Genomic DNA, 26,242 nt, shown 5'->3' on the forward strand with positions numbered 1-26,242 from the left:
CGGCCGCGGCCTGGGCCCGGGGCATTCGGGCTGCGGCCGCCGCCATGTCCGGACGCCCCGCGCCGCCTCCCGGCACCATGGAGCTGGAGGCGGAGCGGGAGAAGATCCGCAGGGAGATCGAGGAGCTGGAGCGCAGCCTGCAGCCCGCCGGCACCGGGCTGGACGTGTCGGACTGCAGCCTCGGCTCCGGTACGGGCCTCCGGGGGCTCCGGGCCCGCCGTGCCCGCTGGCGTCGATGCGAGGAGCCGCCCGCACGGGCTCCTCAGGCGGTCCCGGCGGAGGGCAGCCCGCTGGCACCACCGCTCCGCTCGTTTCTGTAACGAAACCCGCGGCAAACGCTCGAGGGGAGGCTCGGAGAACGGCCCCGACCCCTCCCGGAGGCGTTCAGGCAGGGGACGAGCTGCCTTGTGAAATGCGGCCACCCACCAGCCGCTGGCACGGTTAAACCGGCCGATTCCACGCTCTCTGAACGGACCACGTGAACCCCACTGCATCATTCCACTGCTCAGCCTGGCTGTGCTTCCTAAAATCATTTTTTCAAAGCAATAAAGGGGGCAAATTAAAAGCTCTGGTGTCAGTACCTCTGGTGGCTGTCACGAATCCTGCGCCTCAGTTTCGATTATGTTCCTCCAAAGATGTCAGAACTCCGTAGCCACACTGAAGGCAAAACCAGTACTGCTGAAGGCTGGTGAAAGGTTGCTAGGTGGTTAAGGAATATGGGGTTTGTTGGGTTGGAACATTCACTTGTCTGCACATCCTGAGGCCTTTATTTTACCATGAGGCATGGGACCAAGATGCAGCTTGATTGCTGCTGTAGCCAGCAGAAGCTGCCAATTTTTCTATTCTAGAACCACAAAAAAAGTGCATGTGCAGCATAGAACTGAACATTTTCACTTAAGGATGTTGGCAATACCTGAAAACCCTAATGCTTATGCATGAGACACTATGTAGTACCTTATTCTGTGTACTTTAATTGAAAAATCTTTGGTTTTGAAGCTGTGTGTTTTTCACTGCAGTCGGCGTTTTTGTATTTTTGTTGTCTGACAGATACTGAAGATGACGACTCAGATTCTCAGGAAGAAATGGTAACCATTTTCTCTTTAAGCATGTCTTTTCATCTGTCTACTGAAGGGGACAGGAAGAAAGGGGAAATTTTGCACTGTTCTGGGTAAAGAACAGTTCTTGGCAAGGTTCAGAGTCAAACTTTGGACCAGACAGCATGATGAAGTAATGGACAGAAAGAAATGGCACTGGGCTAGGCAGGTAACTCTGACTCTGGGAGCATTCAAAGCAAGCTATCAGGGTGAGAAAGGTGCTTCCAATTCTTTGGAGAATCAGTTTTGTAACACAATAGAAGCATTGAGTTACATAAATAATTATCGTGCTGCATACCTGCTTCTGTTCTTCAGAGCAAGCATTTTCCTCTTTTTCCTTTTAACTCTTTAAAATGCCTCAAGGAAGTGGAAAAAGAAGAGGACAGTAGTGATGATGATACTGAAAACAGCCTGCCAGAAGATCCAGAAACGTGTCTGCAGATGAACCACGTGTACCAGGAAGTTATCCAGGAAAAGATTGAGGAAGTTGAGCTTCTGATTGCACAAAACAAAGAACAGCAGGTGAGCAAACAGGAGTAAAATGTGCTTTTTTTAGGTTGCTAGCTGTCATCTTCCTCTGCTTCATTCCCAGTAAAACTTTCCACTACGTTAATGTACTGCAGGTACCAGTGAAATTAGCAGTCACAGTCCTTGTGTATGTGCTGGTGTAGTTACCAGCCTGCGTGGACAGGGACAATGAGACTTGGGTTCATTTTCTTCATGGCAATTCAAACCAGTGTCACCTCAATGGTGACTTTTGGAGTGGCTTCCTGAAGATTCCATCTCTTCTTACCATCAGAAATGCTGCCACTGGAGAATGTTTTAGCTAGTAAATCAGAATATACATGTTTCTTTTTATCTTTTTATCTCCATTGTACTGTACAAACCTGTGAGGTTCCAAATCCCACTGTTAACACATACACTAATCTGTAGTCTGGTGCTGCAAATTATTTGAACCCTTCCTGGGATGTTTGTGACAGCTCAGCCACTGCTCTCTGAAATCAGGGAATTTAAAGGTACTGACATGGTTTAATTCTTTTATTGCAGAAAGAAATCATGTGTGAACTCGATGGCACAAAAACAGCAAAAGCAACAGATGGTAGAAATTTACCAGCAAATATATTTTTGGGCCATTTTATGAAGCCGTACTTTAAGGATAAAACAACAGGAATTGTAAGTAAATATAACCAGGTTGCAGTGATAGATTTAAATTGTATCTGTGTTGTAACAGTGTTCATTGTAACCTGTAAGAATCAGTATCATTTCTGACTTTGCAATCTCTTTTTCCCTCACTTGTTGCTTACTGTCTTTCGGAAATTTTTGTCCAACTCACAGCTGGTTGTGCCACCTGAGAGTTCAGAACGGTGCCATTCCAGCTGTGGGGCAATTGAACGTTGTATTTTTCAAATGTACCAACATGTGTTAAGTCTAATTTAGAATGCTTCTTCAACCAACGGTCAGCTGATGTGAGCAGGCCTGGCACTGAGCTGAGAATGTGGTGTGTAACTGTGGGCAAACTTCCTTAAGTGTCTGCTTATATACTATGTTTTCTGACATATCTGCAAGCCAGTACTAGTAAAGGTGACTGAGCAGTTCTTATGTGGCAGCCTGTGCAAGTCTGAGTTAGCATTCTTTTTTTGCAGTGGCTCACACTAGAGTTCTAAGAAGAATGGACAGATTTTCTGTGTATCTGGCTCTTCTAACATATCTAACCCTTCTAATGTTTACTAGGGCCCTCCTTCCAATGAAGATGCCAAGGAAAAGGCGGCTCAGGGCATAAAATCCTTTGAACAACTGCTTTCAACAAAATGTAAGAAACCGTACGTGCTGCTCAGCATTCTGCTCTCACAAATGTCTATTTTTGTATCTTTGCTCCCCCCACATCTGCAGTTAAACACCAACACTTTGGGTATTTCATACTTGAATTCACGGAAAGAGTACTTAAAAGTAAATGGGATGCTTTAGGAATTGATTTGCTGAATTATTAATGACTTAGTTCCTTTCACTTGCATTTGTTTTGATGTGTCATTCCATCTCTCCCGTGAACACTCCAAAAGCAAATGAGACCATGCAAGGGTAGTGCTTAGATGAGAGAAGTTCAGGAGACACTTAAAGCTATGTGGTTACATCCACCTGTGTGGTGATCTTCATTGATGCCTCTTTGGAAGTAAAACTGAGTAAGAGGCTGCCATTTGCCAAGGTTAGACATTGACGTTAGTGGTTTATGTGGGGAATATGATTAATTTACCTAGCTTCTGATAGTTCCTTTGCTGAACAAAATGAAGGATGAACTCTTACTGAAGACCTGAGTCATACTTTTAACAGTGATGCTGAAAGCAACACGTCACTCTTTTTTTTGGCAGTGGTTTTGTACTAATCACTGAATGCTTGATTACTTTATTTTGTCAAGGGAAAAGCAGAGAGAAGGTACTATTGCAGAAATCAGTCGTAAGTGACCGCTTGCAGCACCTGCTTCAGCCAAAGCTACTGAAGTAAGTACTGTGCAAAAATCCTTTCCCATGACAATGTAACATCTGACATAAGGAGAAAAAATATGTGGACATGCTGCTGCCTTCAGCAAGTTCTGTGTTAACTCTTTGCACTTTCAGTAAGGTTACAAAGCACAGTGGGGATTCTTGGGGATTCTTTACCACTTTGGGGCCTGGGAATTGCAGCAGTGATACCCAAACTCCATGTCCTGAGGGCACCAGTGCAGAGGATGATGCTGTTGTAGGTGGCAGCATCCTCCATTCTCTGTTACCATCTATATTATCTGTGTATTACCTGGTATTGAAGGGTCTTGGACTGTAAAGTTCCGACCATAAGCAAGAGGTTACAGCATTCAGCTTGGACTGTAAACAGTTGATGACTGTTTTGCAGGTAACTGGCAGGTGGAATGGATTTGTTCTGAAGATACTGTAGCATTTTATAGCCATCTATTTCTTCTGTTGACACAGTGGTATAACTTAAAATAGTCTACAGGGCTTGAAGCTGAACTTGATATGTTGCAAGTGAGCCATAACAGTGTGTCCAGTGAGAGATTTATGTGCCTAGAGCTGGTGCAGTCTTGTTTGTTGCTGTTGCAGCCGTCGCTGATTATCTCTGTGTAAATACCAAAATGATTAATCTGAGACCTGTTCTGGGTCAACCGTTTGCATTGAAGCAGTAAAAGTAGGATGAGTTTGCCCTGTGGGAAAACTTAGAAGAACAGTTTTGTTTACTGCATGAATAAATTGAAGGAAAGAATGATACTCGTGGGGAAACCACCTTTGCTATGTATCTTCTGATGCCATTGACCTACTTCACATCTAGTCTCAAATAATGTTGAAAATGTCTTTGAACAGGTTGAGTTACTGGAACCAGAAACTGGAAAAAGTCAAGACTGAAATGGAAAAACAAATCTTGGAAAAGCAAATCAAAGAAGTGGAACAAGAAATAGAGGCAATTAAGTAAGAAGTTACCTTTATATGTTCATGGTGAAAATGCAAATATGTTCTTGGAGGCTAATTCTTAAAGTTCCCTCCTTCCTTGAGCACTTCTGGTTATGACATTTGGAGAAAACTTCACACAAGCCAACACAAATAAAACTATCAAGTGCCGTTCAAACTCTGCAGAGCTCTCATCTTTTCAGCTCTTCACTAAGAATCATGTTTTGGGTGTTGATCTACAAATGTAATATATATAGCCAGTATAGAGGCACAGTTTGAAATAGCTTTTGATTTAGCAACAAGGAGACAAAACTCTGAAAATTCTAATAATTCTGAGCTTTTGCTTTCTAAAGCATCCAGAGGAATTCATTTTGATACTGCATTTAACTGTTAATCCTGCTAAACCAACATGATCTTTTAGGGGGCTGTTTTTCAACGGTGCATTCCTTATACTCAAGTAAAATTATTTTAGTAAACCCAGTAAGAAGGAAACCTGGTCTGGGGAAAAGTTAGGGATGTTGAAGAGCCTGATGCTTTGAGGTAGTCAGTTTTTGTGGAAATTGATAATAGGTGAGAGGAATAAGATGAAGCAAGGTCAGGCAGAGAAACTGACTGTTCAGTTAACTTTTTTAATAGGGTTCTTTCTTTCTCTTTGTATCTTCTGCTTCAGCCAGCTTCCAGAAAGTGACTTGTTAGGAGACAGATTTGATGAGCATGACTGGGAGAAAATTTCAAATATCCATGTAAGTTGGGAGATCAGCTATTTTATTACTTCTGACATGTGTCCCTTATCTTGAGAGAAACTACACCTGAACTGGTGTAGTTTTCACCTTGTTTCCATTATGCACTGCTAGAAGTTAACTATTGCGTGTTTTCAACATGGCAAGCATGGAAGCACTGGACGTTTGTTGTTACTGGTTAAATTTAATATGTTAATTCTGAAAAAAATTAGCAATAAAATATGTACTGATTACAAAATATATCCCTTGTATCAGTGTTCACATCTGTCCAGTTGTTTCAGTCCCAGCTACAAAACAGAAAAGATTTTTGCTCTCTCTCTTAGTTTGATGGACAACGTAGCTCAGAAGAACTGAGGAAGTTTTGGCAAAACTACGAGCATCCAAGCATCAACAAAAAGGAATGGACAGAGGAGGAAACAGAGAGGCTGAAGAAGATAGCTGCTGAACATGGTTATTTGGACTGGCAGACTATAGCCCAGGAGTTGGGGGTAAGGCTCTGATGCTGGAAACGAGGTGAAAAATCTTGCTTTTTTTTTTTTTTTTTCTTCTTGCTTTTTGTCCTCATAAATATCCATTTTTCTAAGTAGCTTTTGTTTTTATTGCATTAAGACAAACAGGACAGCTTTCCAGTGCTTGCAGAAGTATCAAGCCTATAACAAAGACTTGAAAAGGAAAGAATGGACCAGAGATGAAGATCTGATGCTTTTAGAGCTTGTTCAAGAGATGAGAGTAGGAAGTCATATCCCGTACAAGAAAAGTAAGTAATGTACAAATAAAAAGTTTTCCATTCATGTGTGAGGGTTAGTTGTTGTTTGTTGTTTTTGTTTTCCCAGGCTTGTGTGTATTAATACTTCTGCATGCTAGAGCACCCAGCCTGCTCTGATTGGAAGAATTAGTAAAGTTTTATTTCCTATGAGTGCTTACATTTCCACAATAGTCACAGTTCTGTGTTTTTATCCTATGTTTGTAGCCTGTTATCTAAATAAGGTACAGAGTGCCCAAAGAAGGGCAACAAAGATGGTGGATGGTCTAGAGAACAAATTTTATGAGGAGTGGTTAAGAGAGCTAAGGTTGCTTAGCTTTTCTTTGCATTTCTAGTTGCTTATTACATGGAAGGAAGAGATTCTGCCCAGCTGATTTACCGATGGACCAAGAGTGTGGACCCCAGTTTGAAGAAAGGACCCTGGACACCGGAGGAAGACGCTGTAAGCTCTGTTCTCTGATTCCCTAGAATTGCTGGGTGCAAAAGTGGAATGGTTAGAATGTTGCATGGTTTTATACACCTGAGCTTTAATAGTGGAACAAAGGAATTTGAAATGGATTAAGATGGGCAGTTTACAAGTCAAGAGGGCATAGGAGCTCCCAAACACTTTTGTTCTGAGACTTGCAATGCAGTGGAAAGAAAGAAAGCTATTTTGACTCAGCCTACTAAGACTATTACTGATGAGAGTTTCAACTCATTCTTTGTGTGATTAACATAGATGCTGTTGGCTGCAGTTAAGAAGTACGGAGAGCGTGACTGGTACAAGATTCGGACAGAAGTACCAGGCAGGAGCGATGCTCAGTGCAGAGATCGGTAAGTACACTAAAGGAAACAACTGTTCTTTCAAGCTTATTATCCAAAGAGAAGCAGAAATTGGGGATGTTTTTGTCCCAAACAATCCAAAGTTATCCTGAAACCTGAGAGAGTGCATGTAGGGAGGAAAGGTGATCATTCATGTATTGCTGCGTAGCTGTGGACGTTATCTAGTCTGTCACTTCCTGTAACTGACACCAATATTGCAAGAGGTGCTGAGCCATCTTCAGCATTGGACCCAACTTCAGGAGGCTTAGAGTGCAGCATGTCATAATTTCAGTGATGTTTTACACCTGCTCATTTTAATTTTTTAATTGTGTGGTTTGATGTTTAGAGAACAAAGAGATCGTAGCCATGCTGTATGAAGGGAGTAGGAATGGGACCCCTTAGAAAATCTCATAACGATGCTGTGTTTTTTAGCCTCAGATTATGCAGTAACGATCAGAACTGTACAAACAAGGCTGAATGTTCCTTTAATGTTTTTATTTTGAAGGTACTTAAAAGCATTGCACTGTGATGTAAAGAAAGGCAGGTGGAGTTTAGAGGAAGAGGAACAACTAATTGATCTGGTGCAAAAGCATGGCCTGGGTAAGTGTTGCTGTGGATTAACCTTCAAAAGCTTAGGGAAGCAAGCATTATTTAGTAATTCACCCTTTGAATTTCTTATTTTATTTTAAGTGGCTGACAGAAACAGGCTCTGCTTCATCCTGGTGATTGCAAGCTTCCATATGCTCTGCTCTTCATCCTTTTTAGGTCACTGGAGTAAAATTGCTTCTGAGTTGCCTCACCGGACTGGCTCCCAGTGCCTAAGCAAGTGGAAACTCATGATTGGGTCTAAGGTACTGTACAAAATCCTGTTATGTCACAGTCCCATTTATCTTTTTAATTAAGAGTCTCTAAATTAAAAGTGAAAGTATGTGAAATCAATACCAAAATTGAGTTTGACTTCATGCAATCAATTTTATCAATCATTAATTAATTTTACTGCCTTGAAATGCCCATAAGGATGGCATAAACTTATGTTTCCTTATAGGTACATCATGAGTTGCCAGGTTTGGCACAAAGCACTCTTAGAAATATTCTGGTTGCTTAAGACCATGTTAAAAACACTGTCATGTTTCCATTGTCAAAGCACTAGTGGGTGCTGCTGCACACTCCATTTGGAAGCCATATGTTTCTGATAGGATACTGCCCCACAAAACTTCTTAACTTACTGATTTGAGAGATTTGCAAGTCAGGGAGGAACACTGGCTAATACTTGTCTGTGCTCTTCTTGACTGAGAAGAAAAGATCAAGGCCAGCAAAACGGCGACATGCAGAAGAAGAGAGTACCAGCTGCTCAGACAGCAGCAGTGAAGACATAGAACTGGACTTAACAGACAGTTCAGAAGAGGAGATGACAAAGAAGGAGGAGTGTGCGTTTCCCAGCATCGATTTGTGGATTCCAACACAGACAAGTACACAGGAGTCGAACAAAGGAAGATACCAAACTTCATCCCTTTTCTCTTCCGTGAGTGCTAATGCAAGGACCAGTAACAGTGAAGTTCCACGTGCACTGTGTGACGGAAGCAAGGACGGAGTCGCTGATAAATCTGCAGAACTGAACACCATCCTGAGGGGCATTGCACGCCCACATTCAACAGACATCACTGTGACGAATCCAGTAGAAGTAATTAACAAGGTAAATCCTGGGATTCTCAGTCTGGTCTTGATGGAATTTCAGCTTAGATCAGAAAATGCCAGGAAGTACATTCACTGCAGTAAAGAGAACAAGTGATGAAGGATAAGTAGATGACAAAATCTTTCTTGCACCTCTGTTAGTTGGTTTCTTGTTTTACCATTGGGGGGTGCTATTGGAAACTGAGCTGTGGGATTAAACGAATTTCTAGCAGTGCTCCCCCTGGCCCTGTATTATCTAGAAAACTGTGCTCTTTCCTACCCATAGTGTTAGAGAAACAAAACTTTTTCCATATTTTTCATAAAACAGAATTGGCCGGTGAATTGTGGTTACTCTCTCTACCCTGATGACTAGAGTGCATAGACTTAGAGTTTGTAAGAACTCAGTTACCTGTGCATCTGTCTCATTCTGAGTTTAGTTTTCATCCCAGATCAGACACTGAAACAGTACAAACCCTCCTTGCATGATTTTGCAGAAAAATATTCCTTAGTAAAATACTAAATGTCAAAACCGGAATTCTTAACACAAGAGAAAATATTTTTACCTAAGTGAACTTAAATAGCATGTGCATCCCTCAGCTGCAGGGACAATTGCACCGATGACAAGTTTGTTGGTTACAGAAGTGGTTATGGTATGCGTGGTTTGTAAATGCTTGTCTGATGTAATCAGTCTTTTGATTTTGATTGCAGATAAGGCATGATTTTTTTGACCAGAAATTTAGGGAAGAGTTGCTGACTTTTTTTTTTTTTTTTTTTCAAACTTCTCCCTATTTCTTCCCTTGTACTGTTAAGCCAAAAAAAAATAGAGAATAATCCAGTAGATTTTGGATGGGTTTTTGTGGATACTTCATGCTAAACCTTAAACAAAATAGGCATTTGGTATTGTGGTAACACACAAGGATGAAAAGATAAGGTAAACATCTGCACTTCGGGGCTGATCTAATATACTACAATATTTTCAGTAGCAGAAAAGTTGAAAACTTTTGTACATTTTTTGTGTAATGTCAGCACAAATAATTTTCTGTGGGATACTTTCCATTTCACCCTTTCTTTTGTACTCTTTTTTTTTTTTTTTTTTAAAAGGCTTCCAGATGTGGAAAGCAAGTGCTACAGGTTACCCTGGAAGATGTGAGAAGAGTATTAAGAAATAACACGTGCTATCAAATGAAACTTGTGAGTCCCTCTTCTGTCTTGTCTGCTCCTGTGATGTGTGCACTGCCAGGCTGTATTCAGTGGAAAATAAGCATAGAATCACAGATCTTATTTCACTGTAGTGCTGAGAGTGCTGAGGTTGTTTCTTCTTTTTTTTTTTTTTTTCATAACTACCTTGTGAATAGTTTGTTATGGGACTAACTTTGCTAGAACCTACCAAATTGGGATTGTAATTATGTGTTTATTTACGCACAGCAATCAAAGATGGTAAAACCTTTTTCCACTGGTTTAACAAAAATGTCTGGAGCTGCTACATCTGCTGATCAGAAGCTTCAGGGGCTGCAGCTGTTGAAAAGTTATCGTCAAAAGAGAGAGCATTTGAAAAGAATAAACCTTGACAGAAAGCTTCTGATGGCTGTGACACCTTGGGTGGGCAACGTGCTGCTGCCCTGCACCTTGCGGACTGGGAAGATGGCTTTTCATCAGACAAAAGGTAGTGGTAACCCATCAGGGACAGCACTCTCCTACTCTGTAACCTTGTTTCTGATACCTTCTAAGTGAGCACCCAGCTGATTTTCATCTTGGGCTCTTTTTCTAGCTTATGCTATTCAAGAGAAGATGAAGTCAATCAGTCTCTCGAGCACTCCCCTGTTCACGCTTTTTATTCAGGTAGGTTTTACTGTCTTCATAGCTTCTACTTTTAAACAGTGGTGATCTTTTTCTGATTCAATACCTAAATAAAAGCTTTATCTTTGCTCCTTAAATTAATCATCTAATTATTGGATTAATCTACTCTCATGGCTTGCATATGATGTGTACTACATTCTGCATCCATTCTAATACTGTCAGGATTTTTTCTATAACTGTGAAAATGTGCCCAGAATCTTTCACGTAAAGCCTCCCCTATCTATCTTAGGTTGGCACTGGCTCTACCAGAATATTTTTGTTCTGAATCAAACTTTTCTGAATTTCTTATCTTGCAGCTCTTTCAGATTGATACCAATGGTTGCATGAAAGTTATTCGGGAGGGAAGACTAAAGCAGTCAGAGCTGAAAGCTAATGCAACAGGGCCTCAGCAGGTATTGTGCATCTCATTTCAAAGCTTTTCCTACCAGAGTCTTGACTAAAGTAGATGTTTTTCAATGGCTGTGGTATGTCCTACTTATCTCAAGTATAATTTAATATATTTTCTTTTGGCAGGCTTCCCAAAATGTGGAGACTTCTTCAGGTACGTACCAGAATGTTTATTTTTGATATGCAAGATCTTTCACTTAATTCATCGCTGCTGTATTAATGACTAATTTAACTGAAGGAGAACTTCTGGAACAAAACAACATTGTCATTTTTGGTAGCTCTTGGATATTTCGGTTATTGGCTAAATGCATTGCTTTTGGTAAGGACCAGCAAAAATACTGAAGGGCCAGGGGACCAGTGGCTTTGTGCCTGTCTGACAGTCTGTAGATCATCGCTGTTAAACTTTTCTCAAGCAAGATGCTGGCTGTGGGCTGGAGTGAACACGCTGGCACTGACCAAAAGCCCAGTTTTTATTGTTATCACCCTGGCTGATGAGCAGTGCCTGTGTTGCACTGATCAGCACGGTTCCTCCTGTGCAGTGTTAAGGTACATTTCTAACCCGTCTGCTGGTTAAATAAATACTACAGTGTTGGAGGAACTCTCACAAGCAGAAACTTTGCTACTTCCTGTGCTGGATACTTGATGCTTAATAGCTAAGGTATGCCTTCTAAAGCCTTTTTCCTTTTTGAAGACACTGAAATGTTTTCCCCCCCTTTCTTTACTCCTCTGCAGGCAGTTCATCACAACCGTGTACTCAGAGGAACTCCCAAAGGGGCGTCCCAAGGAGTGCTGTCAGAAGACCTGTTGCCTTAAAAGCAAGGGAGACTGCTGTTGCTGGCCTTGAGAGCAGCGCTCCTGCTCTTGCCATGCAGGCAGCTCTTCCAGCCCAGGCACAAAGGCAGAAGCCTAAAACTGTCTCAGAACTGCTGAAAGAGAAGCGGCTAAGGGAATCCCAGGCCAAGGAAGCTATGCAGAGAACAGTATTTATTGCCCCACAGATGTTGGTTCCAGGGCCTTTGATAATCCAGCAGCCACCGCAGCAAATCGTTCCCTCTGCACAGGCAGGGAGCACACCTGGAGCCGTTGGTTGTGCAAACAGCGACGTCCGGTTTGCACGAGCTCAGCTTCCAGCTTTTACTTCTGTTGCAGGCTCAACTTCTACCACCACTGTGGTTGAAAACCATTCCTCATCAGCACCCAAAACCGGGGAGAGCTCTGGTTCCTCAGAAGGACCAAAAGTACAATCCGATAAGGAACTAAATGAGCAAGCTCCTCAAAGTAGCCCTGAAGGAGGTGGTTTTCCAGGCCTGAATCCAACTGGGGCAGAGCAGGCCTCAAATCAAGGAGGGTGCAACGGTCAGGTCCTGGCTGGTAGCTCAGTTCCAGTAGTGCTGCAAAATCAAGCTTTTGTGCCTCGTCAAATTGCAGTGGTGCCTGTTGGCGTGGAGTCTGGCAGCAACAAACTGTCTCTTCCCACTCCACTTCCCTGTGACCCGAACGGTAACGGACTGCAGCAGAGGCCAGGCAATTTCTTGCCTGCTCTTGTAGCTCCACAAGCCGGCTCCCGTTTGGTTCCCAGCAGCGTGCTGCCTTTCACCTGGGTTGTAACGCCGCAGGCTTTGCTCCCCACCTCTGTGCAAGCTGTTGTGGGTGTTCCCCAAGGACTGCCAGCTGCTGCTGCGAAAAGTCAAAGCCAGGCAAGCGTGACGTCTGATGGCAGTGCTTTAGGAGTGGCTCCTCTACCAGCGGGAGCAAATACGCCTCACCCTAGCAGCGCAGAGACAAAAGCACCAAGTTCCCAGTTAGCTGAAGGGGTGCCACTGGGAAAGACAACCCTTGAAAACCATTCTGCGAGTCTCCTACCTGTCACCTCAGCCAATCCTGCGTGCAGCACACCCGCTGTTTCTTCTGCTGATGCTTCCTCCAAGACTTCTGACTGCTCTGCAGCTCAGCATTCCCCTCCAGCTGATGCACCAGCCCTGCGTGCCGCGCTGCTGCCCCAAACGCAGCTACCTGCAAGTACTGCAGGGTCTGATTCCCTCTGTACAGCAAGTCCCGTTAGCTTGGGGAAGAACCAGGACTCCTCTACACCAAACGCATCATCTTCCAACCCAGCTGTCATTACAGAAGGGGCTGTGCTCCAGCCAAGAGACCCAGCTCCTCCTAACAACATCCCAAAGAACTCGGAGGGTTTTGCAGCCCGAGTGTTGAAACCCAGACCTATCGCCTCCAAACCACCCACTACGCAGTCTGCTGGGGGTCCGCCCCACCCAACCACTTCTAGTGCAGCAAAAACTCAGCTCGACTTCAGCCTGATTTCCCTCGAGGACGAGGAGGTGGTGAAAGAGTGGCTGAGCGGGGAGCAGGGTGTCCAGGTACCGCCACTTCAAACCAGGTTGCCTTATTTCCCACCTTTCCTGTGCAACTTAAAAACCCTCTCAAGGCTGCTTCTGCAGAAGGCGGCTCTGGAGAAGCAAGCAGCGTGTCTTCTGCCTTCTGATGGCAGTCGGGATGAGGGTGCTGGGGTTGATCTGCGTGCCATCACGGAACTGGTGCATCAGAAACTGGGCGATGACCCTGCTTTTCTCCTCCTGAAAGCCAGATTCCTGGCGGCCTTCACGCTCCCTGCTGTGCTCGCCACTCTGTCTCCCCCAAAAGTGGCGACAACTCTGTCAGGCAGCAGGAAGCAGGATGACGAGAGTGACGAAGAGGAGTGGCAGAGTGAGAACGAAGTGTCAGAGGAAGAGAGTTCTGGCAGTGAATTAACAGGCGTGCAGTCGGATGGGACAGGTGGTGAGGAGCCGGGAGATGAAGATGCCGATTTCCCAAATGAGGTAAAGCAGAGGTGCCAGGTACCGAAAGTGGAAAGTTACTGCCAGCTGAGCATTGCTCCCACTGGAATCTAGGCTGAAACTCCCCCTGATCTTAAGTGTAGCAGAAATTTGGTCGTTTCAAGTAAGCAGAATTCTGCACCCGATAACAGCAGCTCTCTTGTTCGGCTGTGAGCCTTTGGTTTATACAAAGGTAAAGGCCTGGCTCCTGTACTTTTTAAATCAGGCCCTTGATTTTCATTGTCTCCGTTCTTCAAGCCCCTGTAACATAAGGGAACTTGCATGTTTGTTTGTTCCTATTGCTGTTTAATGTTTTCCTCCCAAATTATTTGATGTGACTAAAGATTATTGGAGTATATGGGTTGATCTCAGCCATGATACTAACCAAAAATCACTCTTTTTTTTTTTTTTTTTTTTTAAATTAAATCTCTTACTGCGCAACACTATTTCTTACAGAACATGCCAGGAAGCTGTGTAGTTCAAACTTGCATTTCAATAAATTGTGGCTCCAAACCAGACAAAAGAAATGCTAATGAAGATGAACAAAGAAGGTCACTAGCTGTTTCTACAGAAAGATGACAAAGGTGCCTAAAAAGCAGCAGTCATCTTTCTGAAAAATGTATGCATTTGGATGTTTTCTGCTACCTGTGGTCACGGTAACCTAACAGTGTGCTCCGTGCTTAATTTTGAATGTAAATGGAATATTCTGGAAATCTTGCTGAGCTCCCTAAAATAAAAAGATGGGTTGAAGGGGCTGAATATTATGCTGGGTCTTGCGTTAGTGTGCACATAGTCTGTTCTGCTTACCTTGCAGGGCATGGGAGCTGAAGAGATTGCACAATCTGTCTCGGGCTCCTACACGGATGTGACTGATGCCAACGCTCCTCAAATCAGGAGGAGTTCCCGCCTCAGGAAAAGGAGAAGGACGTGAGAAGGAAACGGGTTAGTAATCATTCTGTGAATCTTGCCTTTCTTCTCTTCGAAGGGAGAACCTGAAATACCTTCGTCTGTGGCACAGCTCAGACAATGAATCATGACCCTAGGAGAGGATGGGTTTGACTTCCCTTCCCTTAGCACACAGAGTTCTGCAATCATGTGTTAAGACATATATTAAGTCACACATATTCTGTGACTTTCATGGGGAAAAGGTGATGTCTGCATGATAAAACTATATATAAATGCTGTAAAGTTCAAGCATTTGGCAGCCTTTTAGACCTTGCTGCTGCCTATTAGTATTATGCCTGGTGAGTAGGTACAGATGAGGCTACAGACTTGGCTGCTAAGGTGAGGCCAGTGTAAGAATAAAGGGTCACAGCTTGTGGGACAGGAAGGCCTGGGCAGCTGCTGCTGATGGCACAGGTTTGTGTGTGGGAGCACTAAATGCTTGCAGCAGAAGCCAAAGTAAATCCTTGCTGTGGGTTGCAGCAGGCTGGGAGCAGGACGTCCTCGCTATGTGTTGTGAGGCTGTCCTGGAGGTCCTGGGCAGGCAGCCTCCGCTTTTTGCACAGTTGGATGCTCTCTGTTGCCCGGCTCGTGAGTCTTTAACAGGAGGTGAGGAACAGGATTAAAAGATGGTGGGAAGCCAGGGCTTAAACTGCTGAGTACTTCGTTGCAGTTCATCTTTGAAGCTTCATTTCTGAAAAATGTTTTCCCCCCCATAGGGTTCCATTTTCTCTGTGTGTACTGGGAAGGATACAAGTGTGTGATGTTTTAATGTGTTGAGGACCAAATGAGCATGAACGGTGTTTGATTTGCTTGCTTGTTGGCTGAGATTGATTTTTTTTTTTTCTTTTTTTTCTTTTTTCCTTCTCCTTTAGAACTAGTTTCAGAAACTCCAAAATTTTATCTTCCCTATTTAAAACAAAAAGTCCTGTGACTAACTGGAGTTGTTTGTGCTCTGTTACAGGAGTCACTTGACTGGGGTCTGCCTTGTTCCATGGCAGTAGGAGATATTCTTTGCACTATTCACTTTTAATGCTTCCAACAAACTGACCACACAGACCTGGGGAAGAGAGGAAAATGGCTGGAGTGGTTTCCTCATCGCCTAACCAAGTCTGCTTGTTTGGACGAGTTGCAAATAATGAAGCAAAATTGCTGGAGGGAAGGCTTTGAGGCACAGAGTGATTCTGTTCTCTTTCAAACTAGCACCTGCCATAAATGCTGTGGGGAGGGATTGCTGGAGACCTGGGGAAGCCAGCAAGGATGGTTATTTATTTCCTTTTTGTGTTAGCCCCTATTTATGTGAATGTTTATCTGTATTCAGAGTGTGATCCATTAGATGGTTGTTTTAGTGCTGTGACAGTGTTGTTTGACAGCTGACTGAATACTGCTGAATAAGCAGCAGGTTAATTTTGTATCAAATGAGCCTTGAGTATTTGTTGAAATACAGATGTTTTATTTTTCTCACTTAAGCTATTGATGTCTTCTGTGTTTTTTTTTTTTATGGTAAATAATGCTTCAAATAATGTCTGTGTGAGTGTGATTGCTAATGAGAAAAATGAAGTCTGTAAGCCACATGAAAGCCAAGGAGAATGTGGGAAATGAATATGCATGCAGCTAAAAATGCAAGATTGAATTATGCTTGGATTCTTTCCTGATTCTTCCCCAGCCTGCCCCATACAGCCATCAGCAAATCACTCAACAAAAGCTCGTTTCCTCATTCATAAAACAGTAATTTCCCTCATATAGAGAGGTTTAAGGCTAGCTGAGTCAAAGCTGGTAGAAACCTAGTGGGAAGCTGCTACAGAAAGCTTCCTTGCACTGTGCCTGGCAACATTTCCCAAGAGCTTAGTGGTGAGTTCAGTGTGCTGTGAGCTAAAACTTTCCTTTGAGGGGAGGGCCCTTTTGGCAGAGCTGGGGCTGGACAGGCCATGGGGGTACTGAGGTCGCTGTAATTGTGTGACACTGCGGAATGGGAGGAAGCATTTTGAAACAGCTTTCCTCTTGCAGTGTGCTCTGTCTTCCCCAAGCCGCTATAGGTAACATTTTTCCCAACAAATCGATGTGGCAGATTGATCAATCAGCAGGCATTCTGTTTACTTCTATTATTTGTGCCCTTGCTAAATAGAGGTAGTGCATCTTTTGGAGTGTAAAGCTAATTTAATGTCTACCAAGAAGCTCAGGGTTATAGAATCTGAGCATCTCTGCTCTGTTCTGAAGGAAAACATGCAGAACCTCTCCTGGAATTTAGCAGAACAACGAGTGGAGTGGGAAGCTAATGGGAAAATGTGTCATGCTGCCATGGTATCAGAGTGAGTACATGCTCAAGGCTTTTTTAAAACGGGCTGTTAGTGAGTTTCTGGTGCAGCTATGGTTCTAGGATTGTAGGAAGGGAGGGAGGCAGTCAAAGGTTTGTTGGTGTTTAACATCCCCACGCTGCTGCTAGCTGGGCTGCTCCTTTAATTGCTGGTAGAGAATATGGGACTCATGGGCTGCGCTTTGCCAGTTCTTGACTCCTTCCAAATACTCAGTTGTCATAATTGTGCTTGAAGCTTAGGGACATCCAAAATCAGAGGAGTTGCTTCAGAAATCCTCGCTCTCAGCTGAACTCTTGACCACGAACACATTCTTGCCACCTCCATTTGCATTCAAAGATGTTACCTGAGCAGTTGAAAGGCTGTCTTGAAGAGCTTTTGTCTTCTAACTCTTAGCAGCTTGTTTTGTCCCCTGAAATACGTTGGACAGGCCTGTGCCTGCGACCTTCACTCTTTTTAATCTTTCTGCACAAAGAAACTTCCTCGGCTGTAGCTGGTGCTTCAGCAGTACAGATTGGAAACCCAAGTCTGAGTGGGTCTAAGATCACTGCCAATGTAATGCTGCTGACTTGCAATGTCATCAGCTTTCATTCTCCTCCCCCATCATGTTTTCAGGCTTCCCTTTTTTGGGGGGGCCCCTTATTATTCTCTCCCTTTTCTGCCTCAGAGCGTAGCTGAGTAGTTTCCCCTTTTCTTGAATCAGTTTTATTCCTGGAATTATTTTTGCACTAGACAGAGTATAAAGGCAGGCTGCAGCCTGGACACATTTCCTCAGGGACAGGACGCAGATGAATTTTCCCAGACCAACGTAAGAGACAAGAAGAATCTGGACTGCGTAGGCCCAGGTTGGTCCACGTAATGCCGATTGGTTTATATTGACAGGGTAATTTTAATTTTATAACTCCGAGGGGTGTGTGTGGCTTTTATCAACAGGGGGATGCTCAAAGAGATGCAGTAAGATGTGAGTGAAATCTCAGCCCCTGTGTAGTCAGAACTCTTTCCTCTCCGCCTCAAATCAAACTAAACAACTGAAAACTTGACTGCTAAGGTTGCTGGCATGTGATGTGAGCGTAGTAATTAATGGCTGGGATTTCAGAAATACTCCTTATGGAACAGGCTGACTACAAAGTGCAAAAGAAGTATAAATATTGCTTTATTTCTTATTTGAATTGATAAAACCGCCTTCAGACAAAAGCCTGGGTACAGCAGTGTTGGATTTTCTGCTTTTGCTCAGCTGCACGATTCCTGGCTGAAGAGTTTGAGCGTGATGAACAGCAGCTATAATCGGGAGGCAGGTAACTAATAACCTCCTGGTCCAGCTGCTGTGGGGGAGTCCTGAAGTAAGCTCCCCCCAAGCACACTGAGGCACCCTTTGCACGCGTTATTTCAGAGCATAAATTGCAGAAAAAACAGGTTCTTACACAGCTGAATGCAGTTTGGGCTATCACCACTGGGGGTTTTCACAGAGCTTTCTGTGGGAGTTATATTTAGGATTGTGTAGCCAGGCAATAATACAGGGCTCTCAGATGCTGTGAGATGGAGGAGGAAGAGTGTGAACTGTTTAAAAAGTAGAGCTAATAGCTAATTAGGAGGCCTTCAAAGATGCTTTTGCTTCAGAAGATGCTCACTTTCAAAGTGGAAAATTGCTGTTTGCCATCAGCTCGTCTCGTGTTGTGTTCCAACCTTTTGTGTTGTTGTTGTTGGGATAAATTCAAGATTTAATTGCAAGCATAGCTGAGCATCTGGGGAACTCCTGCTGAAGTCAATGAGATCTGACAGCTCCTCCTTGGGGTGCGCTGTTGGGAATCTGGAGTTTGTTGGATTTTCCTCTCTACTGGGCTCTCGATGACTTTCCCGTCACCAGTGGTCCTGCAGCTAAGCAGTTTCGCTTTTGCCTTGCAGTGCTCTGGGAGAAGTTCAGCTGGTTGGAGGGAAAGCATCAAGCTTTGGTGACTCTTTTTATGGTTTCTCATAATTTCACACTGGTTCTCCTTCACGTGTGTGTCAGTAGCGTTGGCATTGGCCTCGGAGCTGCTGCTATCCCCAGCCTGGCACTGCACTGTTCTTGCAGGTCCAGCTGTAGTGTTTCATCCTGTTCTGCAAGGAATTCATAATTGCTGAGTTAAAGACTGCATGAGAGATGTGATCCTGTATGTAGAAGACACTTTTCTATTCTCACTCAGTGAACACACTTGGTTTCCCCAGCACCACCCACGTTCTTCCAGGATGCTTAGAGTCTGCTTCTTTGTTTTCTGTTTTTAAGGACGGCTGAGACAGCTCGCCAATACCTCTCGCTCGCCACCATGTTGGAAGAAGATAGTGATGAGACATGCTGGAATAACCTGGAAAACTTCCGCGTGAAGCTGATCTCTGTGATAGATCCTTCCCGTATAACGCCCTACCTTCGCCAGTGCCAGGTGATAAACCACGATGATGAAGAACAAGTTCTCAACGACCCCAGCCTGGTCATGCGCAAACGGAAGGCAGGTGGGTGAAGTGCAGCTTTTGGCTCTGAAGATAAGCTCGTGCTCTTGGGAGCAGATTGCAATACCTTGCTTTCCTTCCAGTACCTAACAGGTACATTCATTTTTTTTTTTTAATTTACATTCCATGTTTTCCATGTTGGGAAACTGCAAACCCAGACAAGAAGCACCCCGGGCTTGGTTTGGTACAGAATTATTTCTAGGCAAAGTTGGCAACTAAGCTCAGTCTTAAGTCTTACTTAGGTTTCTCTCTGCTACCTTTTACCTAGTGGCACTTTTTTTTTTTCCCTATATTTGCCTCTAGTATTTTTGAGTGGAGCCTCAAGCTGCAGAAACCATCATTGTGTGTCCTTTTAGCTTACCTCTTCTGTAGCTGTCAGCAGGATAACAAAGCGCCCTTCTGAGACTTGTGCACCCACTTTAATAGGAGCTAGATAGAAGGGTTAAGTTTTATTTGTTCCTCCACAGCAGTTGGCTTAATATTGGCCAGGAGATTTGATCCCAAGGAATTTAACCTGCATATAGGGAAATTGGAGCAATTCTTTGAAACTGAAATAGGAAAAGAGAAAAATAGATTAATAGAACTATTGCTGTTTTTTTTCAGGTGTTCTCCTGGACATTCTTCAGCGAACGGGGCGCAAGGGCTTTGAGGCGTTTATGGAGAGTCTTGAGCTGTATTATCCACAGCTCTACAAGAAGATAACCGGCAAGGACCCAAGCAGGGTTTTCTCTATGATCCTAGGTAAAGTTTGAGCTCTGAGAAGCAGCAGCTCCTCGCTTACTGGTGCTGCGTAACTGAAGGGGGAATTCTCCTGTGAGTTTGACTCAGATAAGTGGGGGTGGGCTCAGCGCTGCGTGCGTGGCTGGGGGGCAGACAGGACAGCAGGAGCTGATGCCTGCCCACCCCACAGACACGGCCGGAGAGTCCGGCCTGAGCCAGCTCCTGATGAGTGAGATCATGAAGCTGCAGAGGACAGTGCAGGAGGAGCGGCAGAAGGCCCAGGAGCTCACCGTGTGGCTGCACACCAAAGAGAACACGATCAGAGAGATGTGGGTGAGGGACAGCCTGCTCCGCAAGCACCAGGAGCGGGCGCAGAAGATGAAGGAGGAGCGGGACAGCCTGAGCAAGGAGCTGCGCAAGTGCAAGGACGAGAACTACAACCTGGCCATGAGCTACGCCAAACAGAGCGAGGAGAAGAGCGCTGCCCTCATGAAGAATCGGGACCTGCTCCTGGAGGTCAGTCGCCCTTTTCTTCACTTCTTACTCGATCCCTGAAGAGCTGTGCTGTGCTCCAGATGTGTCTTTGCCTGGGATGGTCCAGAGCAGTTACTGTGCATATTCCTTAGCAGATAGCATGTCTTGGTGGTCCCCAGCCCATGTCTTGCAGGCTGTGCTGTGAAGAATTAACTGTTTTGGCCTCACTCAAGCGCAGGCCTGCTCACAAGGGCAGCACAGAACCAGCACGTTGTACCAATTTAGCACCCAGGCAAGGCTCTGATCCTCAGAGCACCAAATTTCCTGGGGAAAACAGAGAAAAGCGTGCCCCACATTTGTCTGAGGAGTGAGAACTGCCACAGGAGAACTGCATTTGGAGGCTGGACTTTTCTTCCTGTGACTGACACATTCTGAACCTCCTTGTAGATCGATCACTTGAAGCACAGCCTCATGAAGGCTGAGGATGACTGCAAGCTGGAGCGTAAGCACACGATGAAATTGAAGCATGCCATAGAGCAGCGTCCAAGCCACGAGGTGATGTGGGAGATACAGCAGGAGAAGGAGTTGCTTTTGGCCAAGAATCAGGAGCTGGAGAACACTCTCCAGGTTGGTGGGGGCGACTGGATATGGAATCCTAAGAAGTGATTGTTTGTTTCAGCCCGGGCAGCGATGGGGCTGTGCTGAAGGTTGTGTGGCTCAGCTGTGGCCTTGTTCTCCTCTCAAACAGAGCACGTGGGGCTGTGGAGAGAGAGTTGACGGAGTTAGATGGTTGCTGTATCTCACTTTCTTCTTTGTCCAGCAGGTTGCCAGGGAACAAAATTTGGAGAAGAGCCTCTCCAACGAAACTCTGGAGAACGACTGCAGCCAGATACTGGAGCGCCGCAAGCTGATGAACACCGTTTACAACCTTCGCAGGGAGCTGCGACGAGCCGAGGTGCTCCAAGACAAAGTAAGCGGTGCAGTGCAAATCCCTGCTGGGGGTCAGTGGGTAACACGGGCAGATGAAGCACCTGCCATGTCCTACCTGTGGTGCAGAGGAGCTGCTCAGCAGGGATCCCTGCTGCTCCTGTTCTATGGTCCGTGTTACAGTCCGAGGAAATTATTAATATTTTAGCACTCTGTGACAGTAACGATGTTATCTGTTGATGCCTGTGTCTGTTAATTAACAGTCCGTGCCTCAGCCTGGAGGGTGATGAGAGCTTTTCTAATGATTGACAGCTCTGGTGCTTGTAAATCCACCATGTCAGCAGTCCTCCTAGTCCTGTTGACCGGTCTTCTGGTTGGTTTTGCCTCCAGCTGGACAGTCTGGCTGCACTTTGATGTTGCAGGGAGGTCAGGCTGTGGCACAGAGCAGAAGGGGTGAGATCCTAGCTCCGACTCAACCCCACCTGCAGGGTGCTTTTGACCATGTCTCAACAGTACGCAGAAGAAAAGGAGATGCTTGAGCTACAGTGCACGTCCCTGAGGAAGGACACCCAGATGTATAAAAAACGGATCGAAGCCGTCCTGCAGCAGCTGGAGGAAGTGGCTTCAGAAAGAGACCAGGTGATAAAACATTCCTCCTGGGGTTGCTGCTGCTAATTCCTGGCTTGCTGCTTGAAGCAGGCAGGTGTTGTAACCCTGCATGTGACGTGCCACGTGTGACATCTTGCCCCTTACACCAGGCACTGCTGACCAGGGAACAGTTCTACACGCAGTACTCCAAGAACCTGGTCGAGAGGGACACCTACCGAAAACAGATTCGGGAGCTGGGGGAGCGATGTGACGAGATGCAGTTGCAGCTCTTCCAAAAGGAGAGCCAGCTACTGGCTACTGAAGCCAAGCTGAAAAGGTTGCAGCTGGAGCTACCTGCACTGGTATGCCTGTGGGGCTGTTGTGTACGAGGGGTTGGAAAGCTCAGTTTAGGCAGAGCGTGTGACTGTTATGAACTCTAGAGAACATGTATGAGCCATTTAGATGAAATGGAAGCAGAGTAAATGGGTTTTTGGAACTAAATAAGGCATCATGTGGCTTTTAATTAGTGTGGCATCTTGTATACTTTCTCCAAGTGGTCAGACAAGATTGTGGGAGGGAGGAAGTCCTCAATTCTCTGTTTTCTGAAGCTTTCAGTCTCCTATATATTCTGTTACTGCAACTTCATTGCTCATGAGGAATAATTAAGTTACTGGTTTTATTTCAGACTTCTGACCTGGATGACACCTCTTCCAGAGATTCCCAGGAAGTGAGTAGGGTGCCGTGTTTACATTTTACTTTCTGATGGGATAGTTTCAGGCTGTTGAGTCTAAGCAGGCAAGTGGGATCAAATTATTTTGGGTTGCTTCTGATTGCCTCTTGTGGGAGAACAACCAAAAGTATTACCCTGGGGTCAGCTGTAGTAAAGAGTTTTTACTTAGTTTATAATTTCATTGTGGAAGAGATCATCACATTGTTTGGAGACAAAATACATAAATGAGGCCAAAAGAACCGAATATAGTCGCGGAGGATAAATTTATGGTAGATTGATAACTTTTGGCTCAGAACGTCTCCTATTTTGCTGACAGCAAGACACAATAGGGAAAGGTTGGTTTTATGCATGTGCTGTGTCTTATGTTTCTCCATCTGTTCCTAACTATTGTCTGAGAAGGAATAAGGGGCTGTTCTCATATCTCGCTCTGTTTCTGTCCCATAGCTTACTCTTCATGGTCATCTAGATGAAGATGCACAGCTGACTAAAAGTAAGGCTTTTGTTGGGCAAAACATAGGGTAGAGTTCTCGAAGGGATCATTCAGTGTTCCAAAGGGATGGGAAAAGACAAATCCCTGCTTTTTATTTTCAGTAGAGAAGAGGTAGCATGACTGGAGACTCAGTTTAGGAGAGGTGTTTCTCAGTGGGGGCATGCTTGGCCCTCTGACTAAGGCTTCCTTGAGAGTACTCAGAATAGGTACCCATAAATCAAGGCTTCTAGAATCCCGAGGCACTCTGCCATACCACCATCCTTCTCACCTATAAAAAGAACTTGTCCCCAGATGCTGGGAACAGTGAGTGCAGCTTTTTGGACAGAAAAAACTCCCCACGCTGTTTACTACGTGGTCTTTGAAATAGTCTTTCATACAGCTGAACGACGTGCCAAAGTTGTGTCATTACGCTGTCCTAGGTCCTTGAGTCTTTTTTTTTCAGTAATCTGTCTTCTGAATTTGTCCAGGAAAAATCACCTAGTACATGGTGCCTCTCGCAAACAGTTCCTGGATGTCTTTTTTTTCCCAAGTCTTCTTGCATTTGTGGCTGAGCTGAGAACAGAAAAAGCATCCTTCCAGTTCAGAAGGACCATGTGGCTTTCTTCAGGGATTTTTCCTTCCCCTCCTCCCTTTTATGTTGCAGGCTGTTTTCACAAAAGCAGAACCATGTAATTAATGCTGTCACTGGTTCTGTTTTTGTGGCATCCCCAGTGGAAATGATTCAGCAGTGTGGAGAGGAATTAACAGACTCCTCTAAGAACTTGAGATTTTATTTCAAAACATGTTGAGAAAGAAGGAAAAGTAGCACAGAAGAAACTTTCTATTCTGATCTCTTTTTATTTATTGAGATGGGAGATTTTTCACAAAAGCTAAACAACACTGATCCAAAAAAATACTTGTATTACTGTACCTCACTCAGTTCAATATTGGGTAGCACAGTACCTGATCACTAAGGAGTTTCACTAAATTATCACCTGATGTTAAGCATCTTGATATGCAAGACTTAGTTGTTGGGGAACAGGGACAAATTGTGATTAAAATCATGTTTAGAATTATTTCTCATGTTCATCTTCAACGCAATTTTTTTTGATGATGTTAAGCAGAGGTGCTGCTTTGCAAAGGTTCATTTTGCTCCCCCATATGCTGAAACTAGATAGATGGTCTCTCTTTCTTAGCCCGTTGGGAAGTCCATCATCCTAAGCAAGATTTAGGGGATCAAATAAAATGATTGGTGACTCTCACATTGATTAGAAGACTAAATCCCAAACATTTTAAGGCTTGGTTTCAGTTCTGCTGTTGATTCTGTGCTCTGTTGGGCAGCTGTTACATTATAACTATTGCTACTTGCTGAACTAGTGGAAGAAGAAGTTACTTATCAGTGGCAACTATGACTAATGCTGTGATTTTTCCATCTTTTAGAAGACTGCCCTGAAGGACAAACCCAGCAATTTAGTACCCGAGAGAGCGATCTGCCTCTGGAGTCACCCACTGTAAGAGAATCTTTGTGGGCTTTTCTTTACACCGACTGGGGTTTGAGATCCTTAATGTTCTTGTTAATGATAGATTTACTAAGTCTGAGAACCATGGAAGCAGCTTTTCCAGAAAGCAGTCTGTGCAAAATGCCCCCTCCAAAAAGGGTGAGCTCTGAACAGTAGAATACTCATCTGCTGGTTATTTCTCCATCTTTGCTTAGGACCTTCAAATTATTTTCTGGCCTTTATCTCTGGTTATGGTTCTTTTTCAGTTTAACTGTCTGCAGTATCACTGATGAAACAGAATTTCAAATTGGCAACTGGGAGAGAATAAACATGGTAAAATGATGTGAAACTGGGATGTGTTACCATCCTGGACACCCGGTAGTGAACAGCCCAGGAGTAAACACGCTGCACTTCATTCTGTAGGCCCAAGCAGATACAGGAAGCTAGCTCTACACACTGGTGTACTTCCCCAGGTGAGGGTTTGGGCAGCGAACAGCTATACTTTGTCATTTTAAGGCATAGGTTTCCAGTTTTCCCCCTTTATTTGCATGTGGAATGATTCAGGGCACAAACAAGTCTGAGAGGAGATCATCACGCTTCTTTGGGTGGTTTTCAGCCTTACCTTGCAGAGGCCAAACACAGTACATCAGCCTCAAAACCAGCTGTCTTTACAGAACAGTTTTGGATAATAAAATTGATCTGATCTTCAGAGGGATGCAGTTCATGTCTGTTTGCATTTTCTCCAGTTCAAGGAGTGTGGCTTGGCCAATGAAGAACTGGCAGAAAAGGAGCGGAGGAGGATGAAGGACTGCTTTGAGCGTTACCGAAGGTCTGGCCTTTAGTAAGAAGGATTAATTTAGACATAACCTTGTGACTTAATTGATTAGCATGTTGCACGTATTTCTTCTATTCCGTTTGTTCCCTCTCCTCAACCTTGATTCAGGGAGGATTTAAATTTGTTACAGAACTTATTTTCAGAGGTTCAACATCTTCTAAAACTGAAACGTCTACCCTTGTTTTCAGAAAAAGGGCAATGCGAAGAGTACCAAAGGGGCAGCACCACGAAGCAGACTGGGAAAACACCACGGGCAGCGACAACACTGACACCGAGGGCTCGTAAAGGCAGGAGCCGACCTGAGAAGCAAACAGCAGAAAGGCCAGGGGCTGAGTGTGATCTGTATTTGTCTCTACAAATAGACTACATGGATTTTAAAACCATCTAAACCAACATGTATGAGAAGTTAGCTTGTAACTGGACTATAACCAACACTATGAGAAGTTAAAAGTGTGTGACTGGACTGTGTGTTTAGCCTCGTGCCTGTCCCCGTCCATCTGTCAGTGAGAACTTTGTCCTTCAGATGCACAATAACGTGAGGGGTGTGCAGTACATCAATAAACAGGGCTGAGGCTCGGAGCCCTTCGCGCGTGTGGCACCAGCTCTGCCAGGGAGCATGGGAGGGAGCTTCTGCTTCCGAGAGCCTGCTCCCCGCTCCAGGCTCGCGTGGAATAAAACAGAAAAAAGCGG

At 44.5% G+C, this 26,242-nt stretch overlaps 2 protein-coding genes across 8 annotated transcripts; both read left to right on the forward strand.

The window, feature by feature from the left end:
* Nucleotides 1-55: 55 nt before the first annotated feature.
* SNAPC4 (small nuclear RNA activating complex polypeptide 4) lies at nt 56-16,028 on the forward strand. The gene is made up of 23 exons (XM_082775293.1): nt 56-189; nt 1,048-1,085; nt 1,458-1,616; nt 2,142-2,267; nt 2,826-2,904; nt 3,505-3,586; nt 4,439-4,543; nt 5,193-5,265; nt 5,586-5,750; nt 5,872-6,019; nt 6,361-6,467; nt 6,744-6,838; nt 7,332-7,426; nt 7,592-7,677; nt 8,124-8,519; nt 9,599-9,688; nt 9,923-10,160; nt 10,266-10,336; nt 10,651-10,746; nt 10,868-10,895; nt 11,474-13,575; nt 14,387-14,514; nt 15,479-16,028. Exons 1-22 carry the CDS (start codon nt 78-80, stop codon nt 14,501-14,503), a joined length of 4,608 nt encoding a protein of 1,535 aa, XP_082631419.1. The 5' UTR covers nt 56-77; the 3' UTR covers nt 14,504-14,514; nt 15,479-16,028.
* A 1,497-nt stretch (nt 16,029-17,525) lies between these two features.
* CARD9 (caspase recruitment domain family member 9) lies at nt 17,526-26,213 on the forward strand. 7 transcript variants are annotated; one of them, XM_082775885.1, is made up of 13 exons: nt 17,526-17,671; nt 19,090-19,313; nt 19,914-20,051; nt 20,221-20,546; nt 20,952-21,131; nt 21,325-21,474; nt 21,945-22,070; nt 22,190-22,381; nt 22,705-22,746; nt 23,194-23,239; nt 24,659-24,729; nt 25,464-25,546; nt 25,741-26,213. In XM_082775885.1, the coding sequence occupies exons 2-13, from the start codon at nt 19,130-19,132 to the stop codon at nt 25,835-25,837; spliced, it is 1,635 nt and encodes a 544-aa protein (XP_082632011.1). In that variant the 5' UTR covers nt 17,526-17,671; nt 19,090-19,129; the 3' UTR covers nt 25,838-26,213. The 7 variants fall into 7 exon arrangements, with proteins under 7 accessions (XP_082632011.1, XP_082632012.1, XP_082632009.1 ...); XM_082775886.1 differs by lacking the exon at nt 17,526-17,671 and adding an exon at nt 18,732-18,775; XM_082775883.1 differs by lacking the exon at nt 17,526-17,671 and adding an exon at nt 18,809-18,976.
* Nucleotides 26,214-26,242: the final 29 nt, after the last annotated feature.

Source organism: Aythya marila, assembly GCF_965140915.1.
Source record: "Aythya marila genome assembly, chromosome: 19".
NCBI lineage: Eukaryota > Metazoa > Chordata > Aves > Anseriformes > Anatidae > Aythya > Aythya marila.

Excerpts from the sequence above, each read along its gene's own strand:
- CARD9 (XM_082775883.1), top strand. Across the intron at positions 21,132-21,324 it reads AGCTGGAGAACACTCTCCAG|CAGGTTGCCAGGGAACAAAA; the intron begins GTTGGTGGGGGC and ends TTCTTTGTCCAG. Across the intron at positions 25,547-25,740 it reads TGCTTTGAGCGTTACCGAAG|AAAAAGGGCAATGCGAAGAG; the intron begins GTCTGGCCTTTA and ends CCTTGTTTTCAG.
- SNAPC4 (XM_082775293.1), top strand. The coding sequence starts at position 78 with ATGGAGCTGGAGGCGGAGCGGGAGAAGATCCGCAGGGAGATCGAGGAG. Across the intron at positions 7,427-7,591 it reads GGTGCAAAAGCATGGCCTGG|GTCACTGGAGTAAAATTGCT; the intron begins GTAAGTGTTGCT and ends CATCCTTTTTAG. Across the intron at positions 10,161-10,265 it reads GGCTTTTCATCAGACAAAAG|CTTATGCTATTCAAGAGAAG; the intron begins GTAGTGGTAACC and ends CTCTTTTTCTAG.